The sequence below is a fragment of the Uloborus diversus genome, chromosome 7 (assembly GCF_026930045.1).
Source record: "Uloborus diversus isolate 005 chromosome 7, Udiv.v.3.1, whole genome shotgun sequence".
Classification (NCBI taxonomy): domain Eukaryota; kingdom Metazoa; phylum Arthropoda; class Arachnida; order Araneae; family Uloboridae; genus Uloborus; species Uloborus diversus.
Window position 1 is genome coordinate 27,303,493 of NC_072737.1, and position 20,153 is coordinate 27,323,645.

General features: G+C 32.6%; 1 protein-coding gene across 1 annotated transcript in view; it reads right to left on the reverse strand.

Annotated features, from left to right (window-relative positions):
* The window catches only part of LOC129226344 (MPN domain-containing protein-like), a 48,939-nt gene extending 33,261 nt beyond the window's left edge, over nucleotides 1–15,678 (reverse strand). The window contains exons 1-4 of the mRNA XM_054860945.1: nucleotides 15,543–15,678; nucleotides 6,712–6,929; nucleotides 1,385–1,531; nucleotides 1,193–1,279 (exon numbers count right to left, since the gene is read on the reverse strand). Coding sequence (XP_054716920.1) covers nucleotides 1,193–1,279; nucleotides 1,385–1,531; nucleotides 6,712–6,929; nucleotides 15,543–15,546 — 456 coding nt within the window. The 5' untranslated portion in view covers nucleotides 15,547–15,678. The remainder of the gene's footprint in view (nucleotides 1–1,192; nucleotides 1,280–1,384; nucleotides 1,532–6,711; nucleotides 6,930–15,542) is intronic.
* Between the last annotated feature and the right edge of the window lie 4,475 nt (nucleotides 15,679–20,153).

Here is a 20,153-nt window from a genome sequence, read left to right on the forward strand (position 1 = left end):
TCTTTAAGATAGAAAAAGGGTTTCTTGTAACTCTGAAGCACGTGCTTGCTGCTTCCTGAAAATTTGTACCTATGAACTTTGTTTTATCTTCTTTTGCTTTTCAGCACACGGATATTTATTTAATTCTTACTTATATTCATTATTTCATTCTTTTTATTTTTGAGCTGGTAGACTTCCCGTTTCTTTTAACATCACTAAATTAAAGTTCCCGTTTTTAAAAAAAATGGGGGCGGGGTATAACCCCTTGGTGATTGTTCTGCATTACATCAATCGTCCCCCCCCAATAACGAAGAGCCAGCGACGCCCATGACATGCAGGGTGGTTAGTGAATTCTCTTTAACAAATTTTATTGATTGAGAAAAAACTACTTTCACAACAAACTTCAGGAGCAAATGAAAATTCAGCAATTTAAATGTTATATTAAAATAGGATTAACATGGTCTTGCTGCTAACTACAGGGAATGAAATTTTGGGAGATTCTGCAAACATCAACATGAAGTATGTTTAGGCTGTAACAAAACTTTCTCTTACATCTTTCATATGAATACTGTATCACAGAAGTGTTTGGTGCAAAACTTAATGAGCACTTGTTTCTTTCTGGGGTACACTAGTTTAAGATTTTGTTTGAGTTAGTTTCAGAGTAATAGCAATTAGACAAACCAGGCAAAGTGCTTGTTTGAGACACACCTCTTAGAGCAATTGGGGCCAAAAAAAAAAAAAAAAAATCAGCACCTATTCTATTGAAGCCTTCTTGCACATCAACTTTTGCTTCAATCTATTACTTCTTAAACACAACCAACCTACATATTTCTCAACACCTCCTGATACAACTGAATTTTTAAGTGACACAATATTAACGAAACTGGGGGTATCTTGCAGTTACTATGCAGATTTGTATGCAACACAAATTTTTATAACCTACAAATTCTTTTTATCACTTTTTTAATTTTTAGAATTAGATTTTAAGACAATTTCTCTGTTTAAAAAAAAAAATCCCAATTCATTCAGTTTTTTTTTCTTTATGTAACGTTTGGATTTTGTTGATTGCATGATATTAGCTTTTATTTTAAATGAAACTGAAACTTATTAATCACAATGTGATGCCCCAATAGCTCCAAAGGACTTCAAAGAAGGGGCAAAAATATTTCTGTATAAAATTTCTGTTGTCAGATGACAGCTAAAAAGTACTTACTGCATTATTGCTTTCTTGTTCTTGTTGCTTGTGTTTTCGAAACCAAAGATTTTTGTAAGTATCTAACTTTTTCCCCTTGTATCGCATCTAAAACAAAAACATTAGTGACATAAAAAGTTATTTGAAAGAGGTCATAAATGGGGAGGGGGGGGGAGTAAAAAGGGCTTAAACAATATTTAAAAAAAAACTTACGGATGACCAACCGCAGCCAGATTTTTTGTCAGGATTTAACAGTTTTTTGCAATGAATCGCCCAGGAACTTGGAGAAGAAAATATTTTTTGAGTTTCTTGAGCTCTTATCTTCCCACCAGGAAGAAGGTCTCCAACAAATTTTGCACCCTAGAAAATATATAAACGAATAAAGGAATACTTTATGGGTCGGTTGCACTTAATGCATTTGAAAAACTGACATACAGGTATTTCACTAAAGATATTTCATTGATTTTACTTTGAAAACCAACATAAATATTTGAAAACATTTCTTGCACTTTAAGCTATTGCAAACATGACAGTACTTAAAAAAAAGTACTTGCTTTAAATAATACAAAGATCAGCAACAAATTAGCATTTCTATTAAAATTGCATGCTGCTTATCTTATACATTATTTCTCTAGCCTGTTTTTCTGTTGACCTACAAGATTTCCCTCCTTCTTCTACCAAATTTCATGATTTACCCCTCATTTTCAAGTAGTATTGTCCCGGTTAATAACGAAAAATAGACCCACAATGTAAAAAAGTACCGCTTTTCTTAAATTTTTAAATCATCTAAGAAGAGGTTCTTTAGTGAATGCTTCTATTTTTGATCGATATCGAATCAGAGCTTGGATTGTCAAAAGGAAGAGCCTAATAGCTCAGTTCAGTCAGTGGAGCATTCAGCTTACAACCGAATAATCCTGGGATTGAGTCTGTTTGATTGGCCTGCCTTTATAGCATTTTTAAGTAAGTACTTTGTGTATAACATCTTAGGCATTAAAATTAATGCAGTGGGAATTCTCTTCTTTTTATTGACTCCTTGATGCAGTCTAGTCCTTACACAGCTAAATTAATTGAGCATATTGAACTATGACAGATTATGCATTTTTAATTCATTATCAAGTTCGTGAGATGAGTCCAGTAATTTTTTACCTGGCGAATAGGTGAATTTTTACACAGGGTGTTCCTGTGTGGTATTTTTACAGCAAGGCTATAAATTTCAAGCATAAATGCTATTCAAGGGTCAGCTGGTGCTACATAAAATATTAAAGCACAGTCGAGTCCCGACTTACACAAAGGATGCGTTTCAAGGCTCTTCTCCTAAGTTGAAAATATAGGATATATAGGACTACTTCGACCCCTACTATGATCACCCTTTTATTTGTAGAGAGAGTTATGGGTTTTTTCCTTGAACGAATTGAAGCTGTGTTTCAACATAGCTTCGATTTGAGAAGAATAGAAAACAGTTCAAAATTTTTAATTAACACATAGCTGAGAGAAGCATCTGTTGTATGCAAAAACAATGATTTATGAGTGAGGGTTTGTTTGAAAAGCCACTATTATTATTAAGTCAGAGTTAAATGATTTTTCTGTAGGTACTTAGTCAGCCTTACATGCACATAGTAAAATTCTAAGAAATTTTGAACCAGTTTCCTTAACAGCAAGAACAAATTAAATTAGTGGCTAAAAATTTACATTGCATTTACATTCCGACAGCAACGAACTAGACAAAAAAACTTCCAGTGCTTTCTTCACCAAAAATAGCCCATGAGATACAAACTGAATAGTGTTAACTCATAAAATCCCGAATCCCAGCAGTGGAAAAGTATTCATTTTCATAAAATTTGTCAAAAGTATCATTCCTGACAGAAAAGACTTCGTGTAGAGTTCAAGGACAAAAGTAATTAATCTAAGAAGATCTATAGGATCATTTGATACTGATGAGATGAAACACACCACACAAAATAAGTAATCATTAGAATGAAATTCATAGGTTTGAAGTAAATCAGACCCAGCAATGTTCTCTACATAAGCTAAAAAGACTGGAGGAGAGGAAAATGTTTTGAATCCCTTAAAAAAAAATCTTTTTGGAATATTAATTTTCTTTGAACAAACTTAACACACTTAATCACTTCTACAATTAAAAAGTAAAAGATAAGCTAAACATTTTAGGGATATACAATTTCATGGACATTATTTTTACCAAAAATAATGGAAAAACTAAAAATGTAATCAATCTTCAGGAGAAAATGTCACTTTCTAACTTCAAAATTAATGAAGTGAAAATAATAATGAGAAACTTTACAAACGAGTTAAGCATTCGATAAATGCAAACTCTCTACTAACACTTAGAAAATACACCATAGTCACTCTTACAGGCCAATGAGGTTAAGTCCATTTTTTGATATTTTCTGATTTTTAGAAATTTTGATTAAATAAATAATAATCTTCTTAGTTATTAAAGGATTTACTCGTTGGTTACTTTTTTCTAATTAGACAGCCCTTTTTTTTAATAGCTTCTGGATATATTGTATAATAATTTCAGAAGCCATTGTGAATAAGTCCAACTTTTATCAATATTTTTTTACATAAACTTTGAAATAAAAATTTAATTCTTCTTCTTCTTTCAATATTTGTTGGCAACACTGAAAAACAAGAAATTCATATTAACTGTAACCGTTACCTTCTAATTAGAATTGTTTGAGTTTTATGCATGTGCGTCAGAACACAAAAATATTACGTTGAAGTGTTTGTGAAAATTATTGTGCTATCAAAAACATTAAATAAATTTTCTTTAATAACTGTAAAAACTCTGACTTTTCAAAATAATAAAAAAGATTTATTGTAAGGGTATAAAAACTAAAAATGCCAATGGAAATAAAACACAGTGAAAGTGATATGATATTTCATTTTAATTCAAGGAGAGTTAACCGTATTGATTCTGATACATCGTCAGATAACGAAGATATAGAAAATAATCAAAATACCGGAAAAGTTGGTAGAAAACGCAGCAGGAATCCTGGGAAATGGTCGAGAAATATTGAGAAACAAAAAAGGATACAAGGTAAACAATATCAAAATAGAAATAAAAGAATAATTCCTGCAAAGAAATTTGATAATAAACCTTATAACTATTTACGACTTTGGAATCGCAAGATAACCTTTTATCAAAGAAAACAGGCAATGAAAACTTTTTACAAGCTTAATGATCATCATAAGCAAAATATTTTTTTAAGTGGGTTAATTAGAGTTCATGCTATCAAAAGACAACGGCCCAGGAATAGCACCAAAGGACCACCATCCCAGTCTTTTGAATATTTTATTAGACTTAACAGCCAAGATGTTGGTGTTTGCAAAAAATATTTTATAGAAACATATCAAATAAGTCACGGCGACTATATAATTGCTGTTCAAAGGAAGATCTGAAGGGTCACTGGGGGGCAACATATTCCAGGTAACAAAATAGATGATTCCCATGTAAGAAAACATAAGTTCCTTTCCTGCTATTTCAAGCCATCATACAAGAAGTCATAATCCCAGACGCAAATACTTAAATTCAGACCTTTCTATTGCAAAAATGTATAACCTGTATGTCGAACAATGTAATGAAGAGCAAATTGTACCAGAAAAGAAAAAATTTTATTACCATATATTTTCGACAAAATTTAATTTACATTTTAAGCAACCTTCAAAAGATACTTGTGATTATTTGGTAATAAAAAAACAATCTGCAATAGATGAAGAAAAAAATGCAGCTGAAGTTGAACATGATGAACACTTGCGAAATGCAGAAATTGCCCGTAATAGTATGGCTAATAATCGATTAAGAGTTTCAGACGAAATATACCTGCTTAGTTTTGATTTAGAAAAAGCATTACCATTTCCGAAACTATCCACATTAGTGGCTTAGTATAAGAGAAATTTATATGTATACAATCTTGGTTATCTTGATTTAAAGACTAACAAAGGCTACATGTATGTTTGGCCTATAACCCAAGCATCGCTGAGTTCACAAGAAGTGCCATCGTGTTTAACTAAACACATTAAATTGTATGCAAAGGATTTTCAAAAAATTATAATGTATTCAGATTCATGTTCAGGACAGAATCGAAATATAAAAACTGTGTTAAGTTTACTGAAATTGGTTCAGAGTGAAGATATAAAAGCTGAATCAATTGAGCTTAAATTTTTATTAAGTGGGCACAGCTATTTGCCCAATGATGCTGATTTTTCAGTTATAGAAGCTTATGCAAAAAAAATTCCGTATATTTATAGCCCTAGTGACTGGTAATACAAAATAGTAAAAGAAAGAACCCTTTCAGAGTTGTTGAAATGAATCCACAAGAACTTTTTTCCACAAAACCATTGGAAGAAGCTGTTACCAACAGAAAAAATCAGAAAGTGGACTAACAGTCAATTGGCTTATTATGAGATGGACAAAATTGGAAAGGTCAAACCCAAGCAGCATTAATTTCAAACATAATTTTGACGAGGATGATACCTTTCATGTAATTGATATAAAAAAAACAAAAATAGGTAGGCCAGTAAATTTGAAAAATATAACACAACCTATATTATATCCTAATGGTAGAACAATTTCAAGAGAAACAAAAAAAGACATATGTTTATTAAAGTATATACCTCCAATTAAACACGACTTTTACAGGACATTAAGGACAACACGTGGAGATCAAGATTTACATTTAAATAACTCGGAAGATGCTGATGTATGTTATGATGAATAAACATACAACTTATGACAATAAATGTTATTTTATTATTTTTACATAAATTTCTTATCTTTTTCAACTGCCAATAGGTATAAGTCCTAAAATTTTTAAGATACTGTCATTATTTCAATAAATACTTATTTACACATCCTGTACATATCTTTTTTTTTTCTGCAGAATTTACACCTTGAAAAAAGATTTTATACACTTTTCTAATTAATAAACCAAGAATTTTAAATACTGACGTATCAAAAAACGTTAATTTTCTCAATTTTTGTGTTTTGGACTTAACCGCATTGGCTTCTGAGCAACTCATATATGCTAGGTAAAACATGAAATTTATTTTAATATTAACTGATCCCTCTTTTTTTTTCAATCTTCAGGAGAAAATGTCACTTTCTAACTTCAAAATTAATGGAGTGAAAATAATAATGAAAAACTTTACAAACGAGTTAAGCATTTGATAAATGCAAACTCTCCACGTACTCTTAAAAAATAAACTGTGGTCACTCTTACAGAAAGAATTATATATGCTCAGTAAAACGTGAAATTTATTTAAATATTAACTGATCCTTCTTTTTTTTTTAAATCAAGAAATAATTAGGAAGTTAACCTAACCAAAACAGATGCAAGTGCAAAAAAAGTGTTTGTAGAAGAAAGAAAGCAGTTATTTCATCACTTATTTGATATTTACATTTATAGCTATTCCTTCGGCTACTTCCAGCTATCTCCGCGAAACATAGACAAAGAAAGCAACGCACAATCAATGAAAAAATGAGCTACATTTCAAACCACACAAATAGTAAAAACTCTTACAAGATAATCAATAGTTAAAAAGCCTTCTCCAGCTTCAAGGATTCCATCACTCATCAGCATAGAAAGAGTAACTCCACGGCCACTCTGTATGCTTCTTCTTTTTTGTAATTCCTCCAAAGAATCTACGCCACTCTCAGCTTCCTCTTCTTCATCCTCCCCGGAATGACCCCGAGCATCATCGTCATCCATAACATCATCAGATTTAGAGCTTTGTGCAGCTATAAAAAAAAAGGAAACGATGGTGATCACTTTTTGACAATGCTTCACAAAGTATTAAAATACAATTATATCCAGAAAAGTGCTGATGAATATGATTCAAAGTGAGAATAAGCATGACTCAAACTGTACACCAAGACTAACAAGTTTTATCTTATCCCCAAATTTACAACAATCTGAAATAATCCCACTGCTCAATGATAATTTAACACACAATTTTAAAATCTTGGGTTGTTACTTTCATTTAGGCATAGTAATAGTCAGTTTTAATGACGATATACAAATATTAAAGAATAAAATATACAGTAGACCCTTGTTTTACGCGGGGGTTACGTTCCACGGAAATGCCGCATAAATCAAAACCGCGTAAATTGAGACCTAATACTAGGTTAAAATAGGAGTTTGGTTCTGTAGATAACAGAATAATTCATTCTAGTGATGACTAATTGTATAATAAGTTTAATGTGTACTTATATATTTTTTTATGCACAACATGCATAAAGAAAACATAAATTAATTTCATGTTCTGTTTATAAAGAGGTGCTGGCTATGATAGTCTTTTTGGCAGTCCTTGAGATTTTCTCTCTGTAAATCTTTGTAGAGTACTTGCGTCATTTCCATGATAGAATCTTCTTTCTCTAACAAATCAGAAAGATCATTTCTACTGTCCAGAAATAGCTCAAAACTTTCATAATACATAACAAAAATTTCTCCATATAGGAATTTTTAAAAGTAATGGATTTTTGAAAAGCTAAAACAATTTTTTTTAATTAAAAGAATTACTAATTTTATTACTTGTTACTACAATCTTTAGGAGTTTGGATCTTGAAAGAGGGGGAAATTTTATCTGTTTGCATTGCTGCATCCACGTAAAACCAAAATTCATCCACGTAAAATAAAATAAAGGTGTCAAATCTTAAATCGCATATAATCGAAACCTCGTAAAATGAACCTGCCTAAAACGAGGGTCTACTGTATAGCAATACCTTCTATCAATTTTCACCTAGTTAATGGGAAAATGCATGACAACTCCCATTAAAAGTCCGATGCACCCTTTATTCAAGCAAAGCCTAGCATATTTGCTCATTCATGCTTAACACGAAATAAAGAAAAGGATATTACAGCTGACCTTTTTTACTCAAATAAAGGAAACTAATTACTGCTATAATGATCAATATCAAGACCAATGAACAAATAGCTTTTAAAATATACCACTGCTGCAAAACTTAGATGAACTGAATTGAAATTAATAAAATTTACAACCAATAGAAGCTTCTACAATCTCACTTTAAAAAAAGGAGGGGGTTCAAATATTCGAATAATAAAAGCATTAAATTTGAAGATTGCCAATCTTTCCCAAGGTCTTTGCTATAAATGTTACTTTAAGTGTTTAATTCAATTTTGATTGAGAATTTGCAATATTATGTTTTTTCTCTCCTGACATAAAACAGATTTCTTGTATTTTAAGGAATACTTCATAAAATTAATGTCAATGCACATAAATCTCATCGACCAACCAACAGTTAAATATAAAAAACAGGATAACTTTCATAAATGAGTTTCATAACAAAAATTTCTCCCTATAGTAATGGATTTTTGAAAAGCTAAAACAATTTTTTTTTTTTAAATTAAAAGAATATACTATGCAAAATTCATGTATTATATAGAAAGATCATCTTTGAAGACCCAAGAGCAATGGAGCCTGAGATTGTCATACTCCCAGATTCCTTAATTTCTTCATTTTGCATATTTTATTGCGTTATTAACAACATTTTTTTCAAGCTTTTTTTCAAAAAGCTTCTCTAATTGTACCAAAATATCTTTTACAGCAATTTCAAGAGTTTAGAAATAAGTTTGGAAGATTTTTAATTGATTGGGAAGGCTCAGCATTAAAACACTTAAACCAACATCAGAGATAAATTGTTCCTGTTAAGTTATACAAAATCTTCAAGAACTAAATTTCTTAAGTGCATAAGTTTTCATTACAAACTTAGTGTGAACTTTGATTTGTAATCATTCGATGAACTATTGCAAAATTTTCTGCAATTCATGCATGTTAATGACATAAATTTTTGAAATAACAAGAAATCTTGTTTCTCAGCTAATTGATGCTTCTTAAGACCAACTAGATACAAACGAAATTTTGTTCAAGACTTATTAATTCATTGCCCACATACAAACACATGTTTTTTTCTCCTATGATTAATTATTTCTAAGAGAAGGGCATTCCAGATCAAATTACAAAATTTACAATCAAATACAATTTTTAATTACAAAACCTACTACTCTATCAATCTTGAACCAAATTAACACAAGAAACAGAAATGATTACTTACTAAAGTCATAAAGACATTACATTACATTTGAATTAAAGATTTATTGATAATTTAAATACATGATACTATCTAAATGTTTGAACTTTATATTTTAGCTATATTTTAAGCTCAATAATTTCTTCTATAATGTTTTTTTTTTTGGAATCTCTAGTTTATATCTAAGCTCAGCTTTCTTTTGATGAAGAATTTTTATACCATCACAGGACTTTTTTGCTTCAAGGTTAATCTTTTCTTTCTTTGAATTTTCTTGTTTTCTCTCATCTAGAGCAATGTGATAGCAACTCCTCAACATCTTAATGCAATGCAACAGCCAACTCATGGAGCCACCAACAGACTTGACGGCATCATATTTCATGCACATGGCAACGAGTGATTTTTCTTCAGATGAAAAAATCTTCGCTGATTGAAAATCCAGATTCTGGAGAAGCATTACCATGCAAAAGAGTCATTATGATTTTCACAACAGAATACAGAGTTCTAAACTGAGGGGCATGACTACATACAGAAGCTTCTCATTGGCTACTTACCACTCTTTCGATGTCATTGCAGACAGAAATGTCTCTCCGAATGATTTTCGATGTCATTTCTTCTGTTTTCTAGGTTTTAAGATCAAATTTATGAAATTCCTCGACTTTCCCCTGATTTTTTGGGGACAAAAAAAATTCCTTGACAACTCCAGGTTTTCCCTGACATGTACGGACCCTGGAAAGAACACTTCAAGTTGTCAACACAATGTGCAATATAAGTGTTGCAAAAGAAAATTTATTTGCAAGAATCAAAATAATGAAATCTAAACGAAGATAAAGCTTATCATTTTTGTTCTTGCAGTCGACTCAATAAATTATGAGAGCACCATTTTTCATTTATCATATTCTTCATTAAGATAAAATAGATTTTGCACTCAGCATGAATGAGTTAATTGTATCTTTATTGTCCAATTCCTTGCAGACAAAAGAATCTTTTGTAGTCTCCACAAATCTAAAATAAAGACTATGTTGGAAATATCGTCAATATAACCAACAATAAACCAATTCTGTAATGTAGATAATCATTCCATCTAATTTAGACACAATTTCCCTTACCACATAACGAAAATTTTTAGAAGGAAATGAAGATAAGTCTATATATTTCTCAAGCCATTTTTATTTTTGTATTTATAGCAAGAATCGGAGTTTGTTTACCTTGCATATCAATACTGGCTTTTTCCGCTCTCAGCAGGTTTCTCAATCTCTCAACTTGTTTCTTAGTTATTTGAAATGTACTCATGAAGGTAGATTTGCATACTTTTTGTCTGTTTCCTGCATTTAAAAGAAAATAACACACAGAATTGCCCTTTGGTTTTCTTTTCTCTTCAGGAACTGAAGATCTAGGTCGTCTCTGCTTGACAGCAATAAGCTCCATCAGTCCGAGAAGGTACTGGTCTTGTTCGTTTTTTGTTTCCAGTTGATAAAACTGCTTAAACAGCTTGGCAATCTCTTCTTCAGAGATCAACTTAAAGCAATTGTTAGAACAACAACTGGAATGATACAGCAAACGGAAAAAATATAAGTAATAGAATATTTTTCATGTAATAAAAGATTACAATATTTAAGACATAAAACTAATTTTTAACGATAGCTACCTGTTTGGAATAGGCTGCATTTTTTCAGTACCGTCTTTTCCAGAAGGGCTCGTATATGCTTCTTCTGATGGCATATCTATGCTTAGCTTCTTCATATCATCCAAATCGGAGAAATCATCTTCGTTGTCTGAGCTCATTATTGCAACAATTTATTGTGCAGTATCAAGTGCACATTTACAAGTAAAATCAATTCTTGTCAGATTAAATAACAAAACTTGAAGATAACTGTAGCAGACGCTTCCAACCAAATATCATCTTTTTAAATCTATTGACGTAAAGAAAGATCTACATGATCCAATATTTTCTTATCTTTTTTTTTCTTCTAGAATGATTCTTTTTGTCTAGAATAACATTTGAACAGCGCCAAGTACTTCAACCAACTGAAACCTACAAGTAGCAAAACAACTGACATGACGCTTTGTTAAATATAGAGAAATATTGGATTTTTTTAAGAAAAAAAATTTATATTTTTTTCTGAAGACAAAATGATTACAGAAATAACCATTCTTTGAAATTTCTGTTGGAGAAAAAACTTCAACGAGAAAAACATACTGCTCATCTTTGGCGAGTTTTAAAACACGGAATTTTACAGAAATAATATCCGTGAACACTAAAAAAAAATTATTTTTTGTTTTTTTATGTATGTCCAAAGCCACCCAGTGATTGAACAGATTCCTTTCTTACACAATAAAGTTAAGGGATACTTTGAGTTTGATTCTCTCTATAGATATGGATTTAATTTCTATTTTCTTCTGCATTATTAACACATAATGTATCCAGGGTTTGATACAAAAAACCATATTGGTGGGGGGGGGGGGAGGCATTCATGTTGAAAAATGAACCCCTCACCTCAGCCCCCATGAACAAACTTATGGTTTTGGGGAAGAAAAATTTCTGAAACTGCTTGGGGGGTCAATAAAAAGCACCAAATTTGACAGGAATACGACACCTTATTGGGGATAAAGTATACAAATTAGTTTCACAAGCAATGAAACGAAGTAGTAGTTTAAATATTTACTTTGAAAAAAAAAATTAATTGAAAGATACGGTAATTGTTTACATTTTATGCCCATAAATTGTTTGAACACAATGAGGATGAATACTGTTGTCGACAGTTTAGGGGAGGGTCATAGGGGTCATGACTCCTATGACCCTCCCCTTGTATCTGCCACTGAATGTACCTTGCAATAGATAACATTAGAAAGAATTTATGAGAGCATTCTGTAAGGTCAAGCATTCAAGAGCAAATGTATCAGTATTCTAGATACAATGTATAGAAGAAAATTTTAAGAATTGATTCACTGTAATTTTTTGTTAATACTCTTGAAGAAAATTATGTCAAACCACAAATAAATAAAAAAAAACAATGAATGATATTTATAAAAAGGTCGCAGCAACCACAAAAAACTACATCCTCTCCCTCCAAATTAAATCAGCAGATTTCAAACCTGATGCTTTGAATAGAAATCTAAGAAATATTATAAAAAATGAATAAATAAATAAAAATCAAGCAATATTCAGATTTGGTCAGTTTCACGGATCAAACAGAAAAAATTAATTTTTGTAAGAATGGAAATTTCCAAAAATTGCAATGTCGAGATTTCATATTAATTTTTCACTGATAAAATGGAAAAATTTCAGTTTCCCACCTTTTTTATGAAATAGAGTTTTGTAAGTCAAGCTAGACCGACAGGGCCGACATCTAAATTGCGAAACAAATAATGACAAAGCCTAAATCTAATGATAAGTATTAACAAAAAACACACACTAAAAAAAATATATGCAAATAGATCCATTAAGAGGGAAAAAATCACAAAATACTAAGTAATAAACAACACATGTAGAGTATAATTAAATCAACTTGGGGGGGGGGGGGAGGGAATCATACTTTCCTAAATCCACTTCTTGTGTGAGGAAAAAATCTGAATATTACCGAATGATAAAATACAAGTTGTTTTTGTATTTTATCATTCGGTAAAATACAAAACCGCCACCACCATGTATTATACATGGATGGTCACCATGTATAATACATGGTGACCGTCTGTCCTGCTTGAACGTGACGGTCCCATTTTCAGGTATCCTGTTCTATTATTCTCGGACATACTGAAATGTCCCAATTTTTGAAGTAACAGAACGGCATAATGAATGCTTCAACAAAAAGTCACTGGGTGGAGCTAGTTTTTTTTTTCTTCCAATAAGTTGAATCATGCAATATTATTTGATATATCTTATATGATTGTCCATATCAACCTTGCCTTGGAAAGTTGGAAATCAGGCCTAGACAGAATTTAAAACTCTTTGCAAACTTAAAACATTTCTTAAAAATTGTTTGCAAATGCTATATTCTTTAAATCTTATATCATAGTAAACAGACTTCTAGATAAAATGAAAAGCTTTCTGCGAACACAAATCATAGCTGGAAATTTTTCTGCAAGTAATTATTTTGCCTAACTCACTCTTGGATGAAGTTTTAAATTTATATTCAAATATGAAAGATGCCAAAAAAAAGTGCTTTAAATTATTTAATTTTTTTTTCAATAACATATAGTTTGCTTTTTTCGACAACTGAAACCAACCAAAACCATTTTTTTCTCACAGATGTGCTTTAAAACGCTTTTGGAAAAAGGCTTCAACAGAAATAAAGTTTTTTTTTAAATTCTTTTAATAACTTAATTTTTTTTAAAATTAACGTTAGCAGTTTGAAAAAAATTTCTGCACAGGCAAAAATTTTCTGCGAACGCCGTTTGTCTATATTGTGCAAGACTGATGGCCAACAGCAAAAATGACTGTTGAAAGCCAGTAGAGTGCCGCCACAATTAAACCAGCATGTTTTTCAATTATATTTGCTTCTATTTTCACTATTATTAATTGGGAGAACCTCAAAATTGGTGACCAACATTTGTCATTGCCAAAAAAAGTTTAATAATACAGAAATTTGTTTAAACATTATCAAAACTATATTCAGTAAATTACCGCCCATTAGCCAGGGCTAAAGCAGAAATACATGGAATACACCGCTCGCTCAGTCATTTCCAGTCGAGGACTGCAGTTTCGTGCTTATTAGCACTCATCAGCCCGGCATAGGAAAGTGACTGAGCCGGAGATGGAAAACCTCTTAAGGAAGCCAAGAGTGCCAAACAAACTGGTAGCTAATACAGGATTAGCAGACCAGACGAGTGACCGAAGCAATGGTTCGGTTCAACTCGAAGATTGAACGTGAGGCAAGGTATATTCAGTAAATTACCGCCCATTAGCCAGGGCTAAAGCAGTTCCACTAATAAGCACGAAACTGCAGTCCTCGGCTGGAAATGACTGAGCGGGCGGTGTATTCCATGTATTATCAAAACTGTTTGCAAACTTTGAAAATTTTCTGCGAACCATGTTTGCCTACTTTATATGGGTCAAAGGACTTAGCTCAACAAGCAATGCATGTCAAATAAATGGTGAATCTACCAATATAGAAAAATTGTTTGATCATAATCCGTTTTATCTCACTCATTGTCATCTTACGTAAAAGTTAGTTTTAAAGGGGTGTTTCGCCTCTCTAATGAGTGCAACTTCTGGTTTAGACATGACTTTTCAAAAGATTTAGATAAAGCTAAACAAACTTTGACAAAAAAATACACATAACTGGTAGCAAAGAAGTATCTGATATAGGGCTCAACCATGCTCGGATTTTTTGATCAACACCTTTTAGCTCAGAAACAAGAGAGTGATGATTACTGAGAATTTTTGGAATTAAGAATGATATTTCTTAGCAGGATTCCAAAAAGGGGGATATGTACCAATCATTTCATAAGCCAGGAGCTGTAAGTCATGCTAGGTGGGTGTTAAAATCTATTTATGCACTCAAAATTTATTTGTTTCAGGATCAGTTTTACTTATCTGAAAGAGAGGAGAACTATAAGAAGATTGTGCACTTTCCTTGTTCAAGTCAATGTTCACGCTTGGTTTTTCTCCCTGGAAGCAGTTAAATATATGAAGCTCCATATATGACTTTTTATTCAAGCGCCAACTGATCAATTATCAGGATATTGATCCAGAAATCAGAACGGTGAATCTCAAAAATTTTTCAAACCTTCTCTGTTACTTAGCTCCTGAAACTATGGCGCTAACTTTATTTGATGTAATGTTCCTACCACTGTTAAGAGAAATAGGACAAATTACATTGGAAGCAGATAAAGGTGACCCGCAGCGACCCATCAGTGCAGTAGGAAAAAAGTACAACATAGCAGGCATTAAGAGCAATTTTCAGAAAGAATTATCACAATGACGAGAACTTCAATGATTTGAATTTAATTATTATGAATTAAAAATTGGCATAAAACGTTCAAGCGATTTGGAGCAGAAAAGCTATAAATTTTAATAAATACGAATCTCACAGTTTCTTTTCTCTAACATCAACTTGTGATAGAAATGAACAGTTCTTGCCTTCTCCAAGTACCAAATTGATTTTTAAATTTTGGCTACGACAGACTTTCTAGACATTTATGTATAAATTGAGCACGTAATCACGATAATAACTTTAAATCTTGTTGCAGCACACAAGCAACAATAAGACTAGGTACTTAAAAGAAACCATACAGGTACAAGTTTTTTTTCACATCATATACTTAGCTCGAACATAAATGAAAGATATGGAGAAAATATATTACCCATTTCTTCCTAAAATGTTCCAAAAGACGTGCAACAAACTTTTTTTGAAAGAAGGGTAAATTTTCTTGAATCAAATTTATTTTAACTTCATTTTCCGCCGGTGTTTACTATTCACTTCCGTCACCATCACAAATCGCATCGCATCATTCACTTCATGACAACCATTTGTAAAGCTGAGTTGTCTTTGATGCTGAGGCTGCTTCTTGTAATATGGGCTACGTTCTCCGACCTCGATCGGTAGCTACCGATCGATAAACGAACGCAAGCATGGTTTCTTCCCCAAAAAGTGGAACACAGATGTCGCTGTCCATTGTGGTAAATCAAAAGAATAATATTGTAATCCTCCCTTCATCTTTATTCTTAAATCACGTTTCATAAAATATCTGTGATTTATTTAGTTTGTATATTAGTAGCTCAATGACAAAAACAAACAACAAGATTGCTCACGATGTGCAATGTTGTTTTCCCCAATAAAAGTTTTCAAACAACATTTAGCGTAGAAGAATCTGAAATTACAGCACTAGGTAACTCATTTCACTCGATAATATACGGTAGATTCGTCAAAAATATATTCTACACACATTAATTCATAATATAAAAACAGCAGCAAACCAGACTTACAATATTCACCAATATCGGAAGCTGGACATACCGTCTTCATATCTTTTGTATCCTCGTTCAATTAATGTATTGGCGACGATATAGGAGAATGTGGGGGCAAAGTAATACAGACTTTCAGGGTAGATAGGATACACCTAGAGGATGAGAAATCACACAGCAATGCATGGACGGAAACGCTTTCCTCACCCGATAGTGACGACACAAAGCACAAGAAAGACAATACACGAATAAGAGGAGAAAACATGTTTATTATTTTTGATACAGCAAAAATACTGGTTTTGTTTGGTGTACACGATAAACGTTGCTACGTAAACCGAAGCATCAGACGACGGTGCATGAGCACACGCGGTTTTTGTTACACCGGGAAGTCCGGAATGCGTCCGGTATTTATGTTAACGTCCAATATGCAATTCGCCGGAGATGTGAGGCACGCATCACGGCCCGGGGTGGTCGTAATTTCGAACACATACTTTGATGACGATCGTTGGATCCTTAATGTTTTTTTTTTTTTTTAGATTTTTGTTGTACTAAGGGTAATAAACATGTTTTCTTCTCTTATTCCTGTCTTGTCTTTTTGGTGATTTGTGTCGTCACTATCGCACCAGGAACGCGTTTTCGACCATGCATTTGCATTGCTATGTGATTTCCCATCGTCTAGGTGTACTCTATCTGCCCTGAAAGCCTGTAAACGCTGTACTGACACACCCTGTATAGTTAACTTGGCACTTTCAAAAAAAAAAAAAAAAAAAAGAATATAACCAATCTTTTTAAAATATCCAGCACCAACATCTAGCATCCAGTCTACAGCATTAATTTCAATTTTGACATCTCGAATTCAAATTTTATGTTTATCGTAATCGCGGATGGTAAAAGGATCCTACTCGTGGGGGGGATTCTGGTTTCTAAAAATGGTTCCTTTCACAATCATAATTAAGAAAAACATATTGTGAGTTCAAGACGCCAAAAAATTTATATGAATGTCAGGGGTAGGATGCTGGATGTCTAAAAGGGTCGGGTATAAATAAAGTCGATTCCGGACATGGACGCTGCTGCCCAGGAGGAGCGACATGTTTGAGAAGACTCGTGGACCAGAGAAATTCGCATTAGAAAAATAAAAGCCAATTAACATCAATTATGGTCAATGAAAACAAAATAAGTAATCGCGATTTGTTCAGAAAACAAAACAAGTGGGAAATTTGATACAAAAGCTACGTTACAAAAAATAAAGAAAAATTTATTTTATGATGAAACTTGCATTAAGACATTATTTTTCATTTTTGGCAGTATCTTTTTGCACCCTGAAAAAACTAGTATGTTGTGGCCATTACGAAATTTTCTTCTATAACCAGAAAACTAAATCTTGGATCTAACGTATTGTTGTAAAATTTGTTCATAATAATTATTTCTATTCTTAATTAGTTGTAATCTGGAAAATTTGGTTTATTGTATTCCACTAATTTTCGCTCAAAATTGACTTAAATTTTGAATAAAACATATTTTTTTTTGTAAGGGCACCCTATTCCCCTTTAGCTCAACAAAACCAAAAGATGCCTAAAATTGCAATTTCAAGCTTCAATTTAAAAAAATTTCTTGAATTTCTCTCTCACACACTAACCCTCTTCTCCTCTTGACACTACCAAAGATTTAAAGCTGCGTTTCTAAGGCTTCAATTCTGAAAAATTTTCAGTGAGCATCGATCGAGCCCCCACCCCCTCCCCGCCACTCCACGCTTCCCACTGATGCCTTCCTTCAAAGCAATAAATAATAATAAAAAAATCTTACATTTTACAAGTTCACATTTTTCCCCTGTTAAAAAAAAAAAAAAAAAAAAAAAAAAAAAAAAATCACAAAACTTGAAGGAAGATGAGCGATAGAGGCAGTTTAAATTTTTAAGCGTTTTAATCTTTCTACAGAACTTGCAAACAGACCCACACATTCTTTGCATCTTTTAAATTTAACGCTTCTTTTTTTTGCCTGTCATTTCTAAGTTTCTGGGGGGAGGGGTGGGGTACATTCTCAATGCGTATTATAGAAAGAAAGTAACAAAATTCCTATGCAAATGTCTTTTTACATAATGGTTATGAAATCCGAGGATGACGGTAATTAACTATTAACTCCTTTGATCCCCAAATCACGACCCTGCCCCCCCCCCCCCGTTGAGGTAAAAGTCTTCCCAGGGACTAAGGAAGGGAGGGGGTCAAAAGTATTGAAAAAAACTGTGATATTTTTTATGGACCTGATACCAATTTATATTTGTTAACATTAAAAATACTTGTAAGTTATTTTTGTATGAAAAAAAGTTTTCCGAATGGATTTTCAATTTTTCCTCTAATTTCTACATTTGAAACAAGCAAATTTCAGTACTTGTGATTATATTTTTTTCCGTGTTATCTATCAACAAAAAAAGTTATAAAATTATTTCTTTGTTCTGTGTGTGTACTCACGAAATTCACCAAATAATGTATCAATCTTAGAACCAAAATGAGCTTTTTCAAGCGATCTACCCATTTTTTGTGAATGTGACTTTTTAAATTTTTACTTAGTATTTGCATCTTGCCAAAGTGCAACATCCAATTAATTCATTCTTAAAAAAATTAAACTACAGATTTGATGACCTCCCAACTTAGGTGCTCTGGACTTGCCTTAATCTGGCCCTGTTATTACGCTATTTACTCTCACAAAACAAATGCTTTGAAAGATATGCATAAATATTTCTATACATCTGGGAGTTTACCAATAGATGGCACCACAGACCGCAAACTCTCTCTCTTTGCGAATTCGAATGATGTTTCCCATGAAATAAAAATAGAAATAAATAAAACCAGGGGCGCCCACGAGGTGGGGGGAGGTGGGAGGGGGTCATGGCACAGACTGTGCCATTGGAAATTTTTAGAAGTAATTTGACAGTTTTTGATCTCATCTGGGGGAGAGGGGGGCTCTCGGATGGGGGGGGGGAACTCCATCGCATTTGTGGAGTATGCGCCATCGCCCGTGGGGGATGAAAAGAATTAAACTCGCTGATTAAAAGGAAAACTTGCCGGTCTTCTGATATGGAAGCGCTTGCGACTGCATAAATTAACTGATACAAGCAGGCCCGTCAAATAGGGGGGTGTTGACGGATCAATTGACTATCAGGGTTTGAGAAATTTCTTCAGTACATGCATGTGGAAGTGGTTTTTGTTATTTTCAGTACAATTTACAACATTGGAATGTATTCTGTGACCCACCACCCACCCCACATTGCAAAAAATTGAAATAATGAGCCTGGATAAAACAGATTTTTGTCAGCAGTTCTTTCAAATCGTTATTAGAAGTAAAAAATTAACTTTTTACAGACTCATAACTCTTACAATAAGCATGGTATTGAGCATACCTGGGACTGTTGGCACGGGTATATAGATGTTCTAGTTCTATGCTCCAAATTACACTGCTTTGTAAAGCTTGCTTGATTCAAAAGACAGCTCGATTGCGAGTCATTATCTGAATATAATTATTTTCGGTACTCCAAATTTTGCTAGCATTGGTTTAGTAATTCAATTGCGGGGAATTCCAAGTGACAAAGAAATTTCTACTCATTCATTAAATACAATGAACATTGAAGAATGCTAAATTGTTGATAAATTAGCCTTCTAGGAAATAAAGTAAGTGAATTCTATTACTCCACAAGGAGCAAAAGGTACTTCCTCAGTAAGAAAAAGTTTTTCGGCATGTAAACTGAAATTTAAACTGGTTGAACGTTAAATCTTTAATAACTTTTGCCATGCGTGGTGGATTCCATAATTTGCTAGCTTTAATTTCCTTTTCCAATTCTATATATTCATAATCACTTTGACGTACCTTTTCTCAATGATTTTGGAAATACAATGAAGGATTTTCTTTAAATGAGACTATATCAATACACGCCACAATTCTTCTCTAAAAGTGGGAAATGTAGCCTTTTCCAAAACAGTTATACTTGCACATGCCGTTTTTCGAGAATTTCTTTCCGG